The 13,255-nt window shown below is 47.7% G+C and overlaps 2 protein-coding genes and 1 long non-coding RNA gene across 5 annotated transcripts in view; 2 read left to right on the top strand and 1 right to left on the bottom strand.

The window, feature by feature from the left end:
* The window catches only part of srcap (Snf2-related CREBBP activator protein), a 22,531-nt gene extending 13,642 nt beyond the window's left edge, over nucleotides 1-8,889 (top strand). For all 3 annotated transcript variants that reach the window (XM_019887798.1, XM_019887797.1, XM_019887799.1), the window contains exons 23-32: nucleotides 311-528; nucleotides 1,092-1,408; nucleotides 1,565-1,767; nucleotides 1,920-2,089; nucleotides 2,409-2,605; nucleotides 2,740-2,854; nucleotides 2,929-3,054; nucleotides 3,410-3,586; nucleotides 3,731-3,814; nucleotides 3,920-8,889. In XM_019887798.1, coding sequence (XP_019743357.1) covers nucleotides 311-528; nucleotides 1,092-1,408; nucleotides 1,565-1,767; nucleotides 1,920-2,089; nucleotides 2,409-2,605; nucleotides 2,740-2,854; nucleotides 2,929-3,054; nucleotides 3,410-3,586; nucleotides 3,731-3,814; nucleotides 3,920-7,978 — 5,666 coding nt within the window. In that variant the 3' untranslated portion in view covers nucleotides 7,979-8,889. The remainder of the gene's footprint in view (nucleotides 1-310; nucleotides 529-1,091; nucleotides 1,409-1,564; nucleotides 1,768-1,919; nucleotides 2,090-2,408; nucleotides 2,606-2,739; nucleotides 2,855-2,928; nucleotides 3,055-3,409; nucleotides 3,587-3,730; nucleotides 3,815-3,919) is intronic.
* A 381-nt stretch (nucleotides 8,890-9,270) lies between these two features.
* Nucleotides 9,271-13,211, bottom strand: stx4 (syntaxin 4). The gene is made up of 10 exons (XM_019887808.1): nucleotides 12,996-13,211; nucleotides 11,979-12,083; nucleotides 11,746-11,845; nucleotides 11,575-11,649; nucleotides 11,383-11,453; nucleotides 11,181-11,289; nucleotides 10,975-11,048; nucleotides 10,640-10,777; nucleotides 10,358-10,468; nucleotides 9,271-9,962 (listed from the first exon to the last, which is right to left on the bottom strand). Exons 1-10 carry the CDS (start codon nucleotides 13,023-13,025, stop codon nucleotides 9,885-9,887), a joined length of 891 nt encoding a protein of 296 aa, XP_019743367.1. The 5' UTR covers nucleotides 13,026-13,211; the 3' UTR covers nucleotides 9,271-9,884.
* On the top strand, nucleotides 9,969-10,361 carry LOC109526503 (uncharacterized). Its single transcript, XR_002170352.1, has 2 exons — nucleotides 9,969-10,057; nucleotides 10,320-10,361. It is a non-coding gene; the product is annotated as an uncharacterized LOC109526503 (long non-coding RNA).
* Nucleotides 13,212-13,255: the final 44 nt, after the last annotated feature.

Below are 13,255 nucleotides of genomic sequence, written 5' to 3' on the forward strand. Positions count from 1 at the left end.
TGGAGTCAGACATAAGTCACTAATTTTTAAGAGTTTGCTGGCTAAAACTCATGAAAGACTTGACTTTTGACATGTAATTTATGATATATCACAAGCGGCTAACCCAATTAATGATAGGGTTTGACTTGTTTGAAACTTAATTTGGCTTCAAGGTTAAGACTTCAGACTCTAACTTGCACAAATGTGACTTAGTCCCACTTGGCGGCTGATCTTCAGTCTTCTTTCTCGCCTCACTGTCCCACTCCCATTTAATTTGATTACTTTGGAGTGTCTCCAGCCATGCTGATGTCTTTGCCCTCTTCCTTTTCAGCTCCAGCAGAGGCAACGACATCATGTGCTGCATCCAAGCCGGCAGCCCCTGATGGCACCAGCACCGACACCAGTACCACAACCTCCACTACCACCGCAGCGGTCGCCAGCACCAGTCAGACGCCAGCTGTAATAAAGGCAAAACCCACTGCTGCTCCGAAAGCCCGTCCTCCACCCAGAAGAAGGCCGCGACTGCTTCCTCGCTCTCCTTTTTACATTGTAAGTTTAGGCAAATTTTCAATAATGTCAACATCAAGATAGCAAATTTGCAATGGTTTGGCTTCTGTCCATGCAAACATCAGTTGTTTTAGAGCTATAGCTTGGGAACCACAAAGTAATTTGCAAGAAATGACATTGTAACATTTACAAAAGTGGATCCCCAAAAAAATGGGGAGCTGTGCGCCAATAAAACAAGCCGAATAAATCAATTATTCCTCATGACCGTATCTCTAGAATTGGTAAAGAGATTAGAAGCCAAAACAGAAGCTCTGATGTGATTGTGATGTCACATAAGTCTGACATGCCTGTTATTTTAGAACAAATATTACTGGCACAAAGTCCCGTTTAAATTTTTTATAACAAACGGCATGTTTTTTCAAGAATTATTTTTATAGCGAATAAATACATCTTTTACAGGAACAAGCATAAGGTGAGAATAATTGTATTTAAAAAATTCACTTGTCAAATAACTTCTTTCTTTGTTTACCTTTGAGTTAACATGATTTTATCAACATCCCGTCCTCACTCTTCATTTCTATTCCTCCCTTTCTCCTGGCTGTTAGCCGTCGCAGGCCGAGGCCGTCAAGAAGCAGCGGGACAGCAAACTGGACTTCATTTTCAGGGTCAGCGAGTGCCATTCTGCTGCAAAGCCTGTGTTTGGCATGGAGGTTCTGGATTTCCTGACATTCCTGCCCGGGCCCCAGCCCTCACCTGCCGCCCTTCAGCCTGCCAAGGCCGAGTGGAAGCGTTCGGGCCACGGCAGCTGTTTGATGTCACAATGGCGACACCCGCACAACTTGTGGAGTCACAGTCATTCGGTGGCAAATGCCATCCACAGCATTGAGGAGAGGTTAATGCTGCTCTCAGACATTGTGGACCGGTAGGTTTCTAAACATCCATTGTATGACTTTAAGAACATGTTTGGAGGTAATTCTCAAAAACATTTTTTTTTTTTTAACAACACTAGATTCTGAGTATTTTTCACTTCACTCGAGCGGTGTCTTATCGGAAACTCACTCACACTCTTTATTGTCAGGTTTACGTTTGCCATCCCGCCAGTGGAAGCCGCTCGCATAACAATGCACTGCTGCCATCCTCCTCCCTCTCTGAGCCATAAGGAGGCGGTGTTCTCCTCAGCGCTCTCTGCTCAAGTGGCGCCTCTCACTCGCAGCCTCCATCGCATCCAGTGCAACATGAGGACCCAGTTCCCGGATCTGCGGCTTATCCAGTATGATTGTGGTAAGAAGTCTTTTTTGCATAGTTGGCAATACACAACTAAAGTTGACTACACTCCTAGAGTTTACGCTCAGACCATGTTGTGCCACTCCACAACAATGTTGTGTACTTCCTACGCAGTCCTTATTTTGTACTTTGGTTTCGTCTTACTTCAGGGAAGCTGCAGACCCTCCACCTGCTGTTACGAAATCTGAAGACGGGCGGTCACAGAGTGCTGATATTTACACAGATGACGCGTATGTTGGACATTTTGGAACAGTTCCTCAACTATCACGGACACATCTACCTGCGGCTGGATGGCAGCACACGGGTGGAGCAGAGACAGGTCGGTGCAGATGTCTATCAGAGGTGGGGACTTTAGTCAAATGAACTGACTCAAGTCAGACTGAAGTGGACAATTTCAGAAGTTGGCTCTTTGCTTGGACAAAACGTAGGTGTGACTTGGCCTTGGCTTGATCACACTCCCGAGTTCATTTAGACTTCAACTTTGGACATTGAACAATCCTTGCTTGATTTTTGCAACAGTAACTTAGATTTTGCTCGAGACTTGAAGGTTAAGACTTGAGATTTATAACTTGCACATTTATACCCACCTCTGATTTCTTTTTTTGGATACAAGTTCCAACCTTCTCGTTCTCTTCCAGGCCTTGATGGAGCGCTTCAACGCAGATCGTCGGATATTCTGCTTCATTTTGTCAACTCGTAGCGGAGGCGTGGGAGTAAACTTGACGGGTGCTGACACGGTCGTGTTCTATGACAGCGACTGGAACCCCACCATGGACGCTCAAGCCCAGGACCGGTGCCACCGGATTGGACAGACCAGAGATGTCCACATCTACAGGTAGATTCTTAAATCTTGCTAATGGCCTTCCAGTGTGGAGTTTTCATGTTTTACTCCAGCTTCCCTCCACATCCCAAGAACATGCATTTCTACATCAGTCTTTGCGCTGATGATGCTTCTGTGCTCGTCTTCAGGCTAATCAGCGAACGCACCGTGGAGGAGAATATTCTGAAAAAAGCCAACCAGAAGAGAATGCTCGGAGATATGGCCATCGAAGGAGGAAACTTCACCACTGCCTTCTTCAAAGAGGTACAAGTTCCTGCCCGCATACCAATGAAATTGCTTCCGAAAACTTTCCAAACGTGTTGTCTGTTTTTCCTCAGCAAACTATCAGAGAGCTGTTTGACGTCAACGATGGTGAGAGGAGGGAGCCGGCTGTGGAGGTGTCAATGCCTCACGCTGAGGACGAGGAAGCTGGCAACAAGCAGAGCACCACCATTCTGGAACAGGTTAGATCAGTGATTCTTAAACATTTCTGAATATTTGTGAGAAATATGTCTTTGGTAGTCTTTTTTTGGGGGGGGGGGCAAGATTTTAGCTTGTTAAGCTGTAAGTGGGCTTCATTTATTTATGGAATACTAATCAAACTAGCGTTACAGCAATTAAATCAATACAGTATGAATACGTAAAGAGTCTCCAAGCCAATGTGGACAAAAACAGTTGGGCTCTGAGGTTAAAAATGTTAAGGACCCCGGGATTAGATGATGTGCACACGAGCAAACAGTTCGCTTGCCTCTTTTTCAAGTGCTCTTTAAACAAAGGTAAATTGAGTTCGTTAACTGAATTAGCACAACCATCTTGCAGGCGCTCTGTCGTGCAGAAGATGAGGAGGACATTGTGGCAGCCTCTCAAGCCAAAGCCGAGCAGGTGGCAGAGCTGGCAGAGTTCAACGAGAACATTCCACTTGATGACGCAGCCGATCAAGAAGAAGTGGAGGAGCTCTCAAAAGCGGAGCAGGAAATAGCCGCTCTGGTGGAACAGGTGAATTGAATTAGCGCGACAATTATGAGGGCTTCCTTTGAGAAAAAAAATCCTCCTCTGTTCAGACGTCTTCGACACAAAAATTTTGAGAACCCCTGTGACCTCTCTTCTGAAACACCGCTATACCCTCTTTCATATTCCCAGCTCACTCCGATTGAGCGATATGCCATGAACTTCCTGGAAGCCTCCTTAGAAGATGTCTGCAAAGAAGAACTGAAACAAGCTGAGGTAAGTCTTGAGTAACCTGGCAGCATCTAGCTCGCAGGACTTGAGTTTGACATACTTGAATGAGACTGTGATCTGAATCAACATGTAATCTTTCTGCGTGTTTAGGAACAAGTGGAGGCTGCCAGAAAGGGTCTGGACCAGGCCAAGGAGGGGGGCCTAAGGCTGCACGCTTCCTCTGATGAAGATGAGGTTTTGTTGGCTCAACCCTCTGTGGAGCCCACTCAGCCTGCCCCCGCACGACGTGGACGCAAGCCCAAGGACAAGGTGAAGGTTGTCACCTCGACAAGGACTAGTGGTCGTCTGCGTGGGGCTTCGCCTGAAACCGAGCCCGAGCCCACAACGCATAGGGAAGTGCCTACCCGCACTGGTCTTAGAGGACGCAACGCCGCCAAAGACTCTAGTGTCCCATCTCACATAGACCCTCCAAAGACATCAACAAAGCTGCAGGATCCCCCCAAATGTTCCAAAGCCTCGTTGTCTCCTGCCAGAGACCAGCAAGCCGTCGTAATCAAACCTCCGGCCGATTCAGTGCCTTCCTCGCCCTCAATCCTGTCCCCTGGAGGGAAGCAGCAAAATGCGGCTGAAACTGAGAGCAAGATGCCCAAGAGAGGCAAAGAGGAAAGCATGATTTCTGAGTCCTCGCTCGAATCAGTCTGTCCAGTGCCCCATGAGGCAAAAGATGATGAGGCTAAAGACCAAAGCGCCATGTCTCCGCCCTCCACCAGCTGTCGCTCGCCTCGCAAGCGCCAGTCCGCTGACGATGAAGTCCTGAAGGGCCTTGTAGATGATTCGCCGTCAGCCAAAGTCCTGCGGAAGCTTCCGGGTCGGCTTGTCACTGTGGTGGAGGAGAAAGAGCCAAGAAAGAAGAGGTGGCGAGGAAGTGGCGCCGGAGCATCTTCAGAGGAGGCGTCGGTGGAGGAGAACTCAAGTGAGGAACCAAATAAAGACTCATTGGTCCCTGACAGCAGCCTGAAAGACCCTTTGACCAAATCTTGTCAAGACCAAGACTCTACATCGAGTCCACCTGTGCACCTGCAGCCTGTCAGAGCTTATCCTCCATATTCTCCTCCCCACTTGTCTCCGGACATGCCCGTGCTGAGGAACCTTCCAGTCCGCCGCAGGCTGGAAACGGAATCTCGTATGGCGGCTCAGCTTGGAGAGCAGCTGCATGCCGGTCGAGGAAGGAACCAGCACAAGAAAATGGACACTTCACTGAGTAAAGAGACCTTTCCTGCTTCGCCTGATGCCGGTGGCAATTCCCTTGATGTGCCCACAAAAAGAAAGAGGGGCCGGCCCCCTAAATGTCAGTCCAAGTTGCTTGAGCTCAACAACACAGTGTCTCCTCCTCCCACGCAACCTGTTTCACCATGTGAGGATGGAAGCCTTTCCCCGAAGCGCAAACGGGGACGACCCCGGAAAGACTCTGTGAATACTCCAGACTTTGTTTTTGATGGACACAAATCTAAAAAAGTCACCCCTGCTGCGGATGTATGCAGTGAATACAATCCTGATCCACTGAAATCAGAAAGCACGGATCAGGACTTCCTGTCTGCCAAAGCTGAGGAAACAGACTCAAAGACTGTAGAGTCTGCATTATCGATAACACACACAAATAAAACGTCCTCTTCTGTTTCAACTTCAGCAGTCGAAGCTGATGCCACACTAGAACCTCACGTAGCCTCCCCTGATCCTGTCTCCATCACTTCCTCGGCGACCCCAAACCAGGTTTCCACTGTCCTGATCCCTGAAAGTACCACAAGTCTATCACCACCTGTCAGCTCTGTCTTGTCACCTCCTCCCGTACCAGACTTTTCTAGACCATCTGATGCTCCATCAGAGCCCTCAACAGAACTTGATTCTGCCAAAACCACCACTGGTGCAACACCAGCTTCTTGCCCTCCTTCACCACCACCACCGACAATGGTGGAGGCAGACCCAACATCAAAACCGGACGCCGTCATGCCATCAGCCATGGAGATCCTGGAGGCAGCCCCTGTCCCTCCTGCTGAACCTCCTGTTGTTACTGATCCGCCAGCAAACACTACAGAAACCCTCAAGCATGACTCCGCCATCTCAGCAAGCCCAGTGCAAGACCCAGAACCAGACAAGAATGAGCATTTGTCGGAGCAGTCGAACACCAGCGAAGCCACGTCTTCGCCCACCGTCACGGCTTGTTCACGTGACGCACAGCTTCCTGTGGAGCCATCAACAACCGAGCAACTTAAAAACACAATCTCGCCAACATCTGCTCCACTTTCTCCAGCCCTCACTCCTCCATTAGCAGTTACGACCACGATAGGTGCAACACTCACCGACACAGTCACAACGTCAACATCCGCTGCCCTCTCAGAGGATTGTACTTCTGTTGCTTCGCCCAACTCTGAACTAGTCACTCCATCGTCTACCATAAGTAGCACCACAACTACCCAAGTGCTGACGAGCACGGCCCACACAGAAATACCAATCACATCAATGACCACAGCACTTGCTCCTCAAACGTCTCCAGTCACCTCTTTACAAGCAGAAACCGTATGTGCAGTCATCTCTTCGGCTAAAGAGTCAGCAAAGACCCCTGCTGATACAGAGTCAAACCCGTCCTTGTCTGAAAAGGATCTAGACCAGACTACCCAGATGGAAGCTGATGGTGTTCAGGCTGAAGAGGACACGCAGCTGGACATCAAATGCAGAAAGATGGAGATTTCTGCTGAGGCCGAACCCATCGAGAAAGAAAACCAAGGCACAGACATGGACAAAAGTGCCCCTGTCACGGAAAGGGAAGTCAAGGAACCCGGCGAGGAGCTCAAGGCTCTCATTCAGAAAAGATCTCTCAGTCGGCAGAGCAGCCAGGAGTCGGCTTGCTCGTCGTCACCCTCATCCGGCTGCTCCACGTCCACCCTCACTCGTCACGCTCACCACAAGAGGACATACGAGAACCGACACCCTCCCAAGAAACGGCGAGTGGACGTCACCTCAGATGGGGCAACAGAAGACCAACTGGAAGAGGACGAAAGCCAGAGGGACCCCGATGCGACATCACCTCACAGGAGATCGGGTTCATCGTCCTCCTGCGACTCAGACAACGATGAGCGGGGGAAGGAATGCCGCTTAACTCACCAGCGGCAAGACCGGGACCAGAACCAAGACAAAGTCAAAGAGCAGAGCAGCAAGCGCCGGGGGAGGAAGCCAACACTCAGCTCCGACAGCAATGCCAACACATCCACTGGTGGCGACTCTGGCAGCGACTCGTCGTCTGTTAGGATCACAAGGAGATTAGCAGGGTCTTCTCGAGACAAGAAGGCTCCTGCTAACCGTGCGGCCCCACAGCCCCCCGAACCCGAAGTCTTGGGGAAGCGGTGCTCGGCACTCAACGCAGCTGCCAAACTTCTCGCCATGAAAGGAAGGGTGGATACCCCTGGTCACACCCCCCGCAAGGACCCTGCTGCTAAAGCCGGTGGAAACACTGCTGCTGCGTCTTTGTCTCCTGACCAAAAAAAACAAAAATCCAAAAGTAAAACTGTCCCAGCTTCTATTCAGAACAGTTCTGTTACCCAAAGTAAAAACGACAGCAAATCCTTGACACACAATCAGGCCAGTCGCCCCATACCTCGCTCCACCAGGCAGTGCCCGGGGTCCCTTGTGCCCCCCCTGGATGGGCCTAAATACAAAAGGCTTAAAGGGGACGAAAAGGATGTTATGAGTAAAAAGGTGGCAAGAGTGAAGGAGCATGACAGGGAGGTCACGCAGGGCCGCAGCGCCTGCAGCAGTGATGGCGAAGTGGATGGCGAGAGGCCGGACAACAGCAGCGGTGGGGCAGACGGCGGGGGGCCACAAAGTTGCCGAAGTCGTAGCAGCAGCGACAGCAGCCGGCGGGCCCCCAGTGTCAGCTCCCAGAACACGGACAGCAAAGGGGCCAGCTCTTGTGCCACCTCCTCGGGTAGCGACCGAGACCGCAGCGCCGAACGGGGCGGTAAGGACCGGCAGGGCCCACGAAAGGGTGGCCGTAAGACTCAGAAGCTGATGCAGGAGGCGGCGGGCACCGCGGGGACGGAGGGCACGCCAGACCGTATCCTGAGGAGCGTGGCGGCGGCGGCTGCTGTTCAGGCCCGGTCCCCGGCGGCCAGCACGCGGTCCTCCGCCCACCAACAACGCCACAACAAGACATGAGCGCCAGTGCCCTGGAGTGTGAGGTGTCGTCACGGAGCGCGTCCGGGCCTTCGGGGTTACCGCACAAGCCCAGGGACATGCCGGTGTCTTGGGCACCCCTCGTCCTCCTTTAGGTACGAAGCTGGCCGGGGGGCGGCGCAGGGGGGCCGGACTGGGTGGAAGAGATCCACGTTACAGCAGGCTGGGCGGCGGAATGGAGGTAAAGCGTGGTCGTGGTGTACTGTCATCATTTCAGGACTGAAGAGAAATATCGCAGAGATGGCTGCCAGCTGGAGCTTCTTTGCGTTCTCTTGGTTCTTCTTATTTGCACATCCTCACTTCTTTTTCTTTCTTCCATCATTGGTTCATCTCATCACACCAAAATTGTGATGCGGTCCCAGCGACCCCGAGGCAAAGTTACTGTAGTGTTTCTAGTGCGTCAGTGCCTCTTTGGCCTTGTGAAAAGGGTTCGGACCCGAGTTTGCCTTGTGAAGCACTCTGGAGTGTTGAGCTTTTCTCTTTCTTGTGAAGAAAAGCCTCCCTCCCCCCTCAAAAAAATTAAGATACATTTCTGGAATGAGCAAGGAATGAGCTCTGTATTTGTGCTACCAAATTATTTTACTTGTCACACCTTTGTTCTGTAAAATATAAACAGGGACAGAATATGTGAATGGAGCGGTCCACAGAAAGTGACCAGCAATGAATTTCCTTTCAGGTGTGGGATTGAAGATGCGAGGCGGGGGGTTTGTTTGGTCGGGTGATGGTCTTTTTTTTGGGGGGGGTGGGGAAGTTGTCAGTTTATTTGTTGCATTCCTTCAATCCCTTGTAATAATTCCACATTGTTTTACTTGAACAATAAGACAGTTACTATTGAATAAAAAGACCAAAATTGAATATTTTTCCCTTCATTACCAAAGTTTTTCTTCGACTCATTTTCAGACGAGTACATAGCGTTCATTTTTAAATTAATGCTTTTTGTGCAGCTTGTTCAAAAAAGCTCAGTTAATACTTTAAGGTAGGGATGGGGGCAACTTCAAATGGAATAGAAATGGAATAAAAGTACTATGTAAAAGATTTACTAAAATGCTACATGCTCATTTTAAACCATATAATTGACAGATTATGTGCATTTTTATTTTTACAATTTTTGTTGTATTTATAAAAATTGAACAGATTACTTCATTAAAAATATTAAATGTGAACATCGAAATATTAATTTGTTTCAGCAAAAATCATGGCAGCCGACAATGTTTTTGCTTTCGCGTGCACCTGTGCCTCATTACTCTGTTCTCTTTGAATGACACAAAACAAGGGAAGATGGCAGCATTTTATTTTGAGACCAAAGCCACAGTAATACACATTTCCCAAATTAATTTTCCAAGTTATTTCATTGCAAATGCACAGACCAACTGCAGCTCGAGTTTGACTGCAAGCAGCGAAGAAAAGGGGAAAAAAACGTTTCAGTGCATGATGAGGCCTTTAAGAATTTAATATGCTCTTGGCATCCCACACGTCCCAAGTTCAAGTGATAAATACAAAAACTGGTCCGCGACGCTATTAAAAATCCAAAGGGGAGGAACCGTGGGGGTACAAACATCTGTATTTACACCACATAATTACACTAGGGCAGTTAGTAACGTTTGCGTGAACAGCACTATACATTATGTACAATTTGTTATAAAAGAGATCCCCCTTTGTCCTATAAAACCAAAAGTATTCCTGAGTACTGATTGATCAGCGCCCGTCAGGCTCCAGTCTGATTGGGGGGCGGGGGGCTGTTATAACAGTCCTGGTCTTGATGCATGGGATATTTTTACAGGGACGAGCAACACAGGGGAAGGCCGACTATGTGTTAGAGAGGCAAAAGGAAGGCGCCGAGCATATTCGTAACAGATCCAGACCCAAGCGTTACAGGCGGCCCTCTGCGTCAGGAGAAGGTGGCGGCCAGCGAGATGGCGAGAATGATGATGACCACGGCCAAGCAGATTGCGATCCAAATCTTTTTCTGTGCCAGAACAAAGATGATCAGTTGCGTTATGTCAAACGTGCAAAATAGCGTTTCAGTAAATGAGTGAAAAAAGTTCAGTGTGTTTGAGCAGTGTGTGAGCCCCCCGCCCCCAAATTTAAAGGCTATTCCATAGTGAATGTGAAAACACTCAGTAGTTTATTGTGAGCGATTGAGTCGTGTGCGCGAGTGAAAAAAAATTTGGTCGTGAGCAAAGTTACGTATCATAGTTTGGGATTTTTCATTATAGTTTTTATTTCATTTTGAAACTGACACTAAAGAATATGTCATTCACACACTACTGAAACAGTATGATGCATTGCAGTATTGGTTAAAAATGGGGGAGGGAGGGATCAGTTGTGTGATCTCCTTTAATGGACAATAAATAACATTACCTTGCGAGCTTTCTGTTGATATGTGACCGCTTTCTCCGTGTTCTCCTTGGCCCTTTCCACGTAGTTGGACGACTGCTTGATGTTGTGCTCGATCTGGTCCACCATCTCCCCCTGCAGGACACAAGATGTTCTGAAGCTCATCTTCCTTTCTAGCACATTTTAAAACCATTCTTAAGTATACTACTGAAACACGTATGTAAATATATTTTGTGAAAGCATAGAAGTTGAAAAAAAAAAAAATCTGCAGTGTCTGGGGGTGAGAAGTAAAGGTGGATGTCGGACCTGAGCTTCCACCTCCATGGCCAAGTACTGAAACATGTCGTGAAGATCTTTGATGCTTCGTTCCAGCTTTAGGATCTCGTCGTGCCGTGACTCGATCTCGTTCAGCGCTTGTTTCGTGGCTTTGGCATCGCTCAGAATCTGACCCACAAATTCAACACTTTGGGTTTCGGAATATGACAACAGACCCATCTCAGTGACATTTCTTTCCCTTCATATTGCGATTAACATTTTTTTTTTTCAAGGTCCTGTTCCAATTTCAAACACATACAATAAAGAAACGGTACCTAAAATTATATTAAACATAAATTCACCATGAGTCAAAATGCTGTACTCACGTTTTGCGTGAAAACGTCTGTCTGGCCACTTTCCAGCATTGAATCCAGCTCCTCATCGGTCACTTGGGTGCCAGCTAACAAAACAAGTTCGCATTGTTTATTAAATCATTTGGGTGCCAGCTAACAAAACAAGTTCACATTGTTTATTAAATCATCATTTGAGCAACTCATCGCGCCAAAGAGGCGGCACCATGTGTGCAACTCACTGATCTTGAGTTGCCTCTGTATCCTCTCCACATTGCGGTCTCTGTACTGGGCCTGGATGGTGTTGCAGTGGCCCATCAGCTCCACAAACTCCCTGGACAGGACGGCGTGCTGCGGACACAGAAAAATATGGAGACAAGTGCCCAGGTCAAAAAGCCTTTTGTGGTAAATTGTAATTTTTTTTTTCAGAGTGTGCGGTGCTACCTGAGTGCGCTGCATGCGAGCGTTGATGGACACATATTTGCCATCGTCGTCTCCCTTTTTGGGCTCAATGCCTGCATTGCATTGACAAGCAGTCAATCAAACACACAGACAACTCAACATCTCTGTTTGCTACCAAAAAAGTGCATTCTGACGAATTAACTCCTAAGTCTTGATTTCAAGTGTGACATTTACTCTTCAGTTTCCTTTGGATTTGACTGGCCAGCGTCTTGATCTCATCTCGGAGTGTCTGCAGCTGTTTCTTCATCCCTGCAAAGATGACATCAACGCGCTTAAGAAACGAAGTTGTCTCGTGGAGTGTACATTCGACATATTGCACACAAAATCATGACAAGCACATCTCACCCTCCTCGGGCAGCGCTACACCCAGAACCGTTTTCTGCTTGTTCTCGAGTTCGCACACCATTCTCTTGAAGCTGTAAAGACCCTCATGGATTTCTTGCACCTACACAGTCCAAATCAGATGCACTTTTACCAAGTTGTCAACCAGCTCTGTGGCTGTACGGCTCGCAGACCCCAGTTTAAGAGCCACTCTACTCTTCAAGGTCAGTCACAAACTCATGGAAAGTTGTGTTCACCTTTTTCAAGAAGCTCTCATTGTCCTTTTCCTCCTTGGCTGAAGAGCTTCCAGGTTTGATCATCAGAGATTTGCCCTCATCATCGTCATCTGAAGCGTCACCTTTCTGCGCATGTGGAAAGAAAACAGACAGTGAGAAAACGTCGTACGGTGAGCCTTTAAACTTGTATGCCAGGAAAAAAAAGTGATGAGTTGTTCCATTTCACTAGTCTGCACCCCAAAAAAGTTAAATCAGACAAAACAATACAGTTTGTGATTCTAAATTTTCCCATTTCACCAGTAAAAAAACAAAAACATTTTAATGATAGAGACATGTATGGAAGCCTGTTTCTGCCAGTAAAGAGGTGATTTTTGTTTCACCAGAAAAAAATGCTAAAGTTAAAAAAAGTCAACTGTTTTACTCAAGGCAGAAACAGGTTTCCACACATGGATTTTTGGCTGAAAAATATGTTTGGTTAATCCAGAATGACTAATAAAGGCCCACGGGTTCAAATATTTTGAATTTTCGGTCATTTTTTTTTTTAATGGTTCAGGCTTTACGGGAATAATTGTTCCGGAAATTGTTTATTTGCATCAAATACTGTATCTTTCTTCACCTATGGATGCCAGCAGGCTGTAGTGACCATCATAACAATTGTATGTTCATCAGGTTGGTAGCAGAAAGTACATATTTAAACCGTGTGTCCACTTTTTGTGTCATGCGTATGGTGTGCCGACTTTCCGAATGCAAAACATGTGTCTTGATTGAGAACCACTGCGACTGGCCGACCCTCTTGCACATCCTCCAGCGGAAGTCGCCGGTAAAACAACGCCCAAACCGAGCATGGAGGCAAATCAAAAGGTCAAATGATCTTAAGGGCATTTTAAACCCGATTTGATGATGTCCTGATATGAAAGTTGTCGCGTAGTAAAGGTTGACATTTGGAACCGTTAATCGAGTGGATGCTAAATTGCAAACCTAGCGAGCTAAAGCTAAGGGCTACTGCATATATAGTACTGCAGTACTTCTTACACTTACGTTCCCCAATTCTTTCGTTCGATCTCGCATTTTTGTTGGTTTCTAACCGCGCAGAGTTGTGCCGGAGACGCCGCAGCGGTACGCCGAAGTGTGCCGACTTGTCAGCAGGCTGGAAGAACGTCGGCGATGAAAAGGTGAAAAGTTTTTAGTTTGGTTGTCATTCAACAAGTTTACTTGTTGGGCTTCGTTTCTTTCTGCTTCTCCACATGCCGTTGATGGGCAGAAGCAGACATTTGACTCATTAGCGCCTCAAGGGACGC

The sequence above is a fragment of the Hippocampus comes genome, unplaced genomic scaffold, assembly GCF_001891065.2.
Source record: "Hippocampus comes isolate QL1 unplaced genomic scaffold, H_comes_QL1_v1.1 scaffold416, whole genome shotgun sequence".
NCBI lineage: Eukaryota > Metazoa > Chordata > Actinopteri > Syngnathiformes > Syngnathidae > Hippocampus > Hippocampus comes.

Excerpts from the sequence above, each read along its gene's own strand:
- stx4 (XM_019887808.1), bottom strand. The coding sequence starts at position 13,025 with ATGCGAGATCGAACGAAAGAATTGGGGAAC. Across the intron at positions 12,084-12,995 it reads GAACGAAAGAATTGGGGAAC|AAAGGTGACGCTTCAGATGA; the intron begins GTAAGTGTAAGA and ends CCACATGCGCAG. Across the intron at positions 9,963-10,357 it reads ATCAACAGAAAGCTCGCAAG|AAAAAGATTTGGATCGCAAT; the intron begins GTAATGTTATTT and ends GTTCTGGCACAG.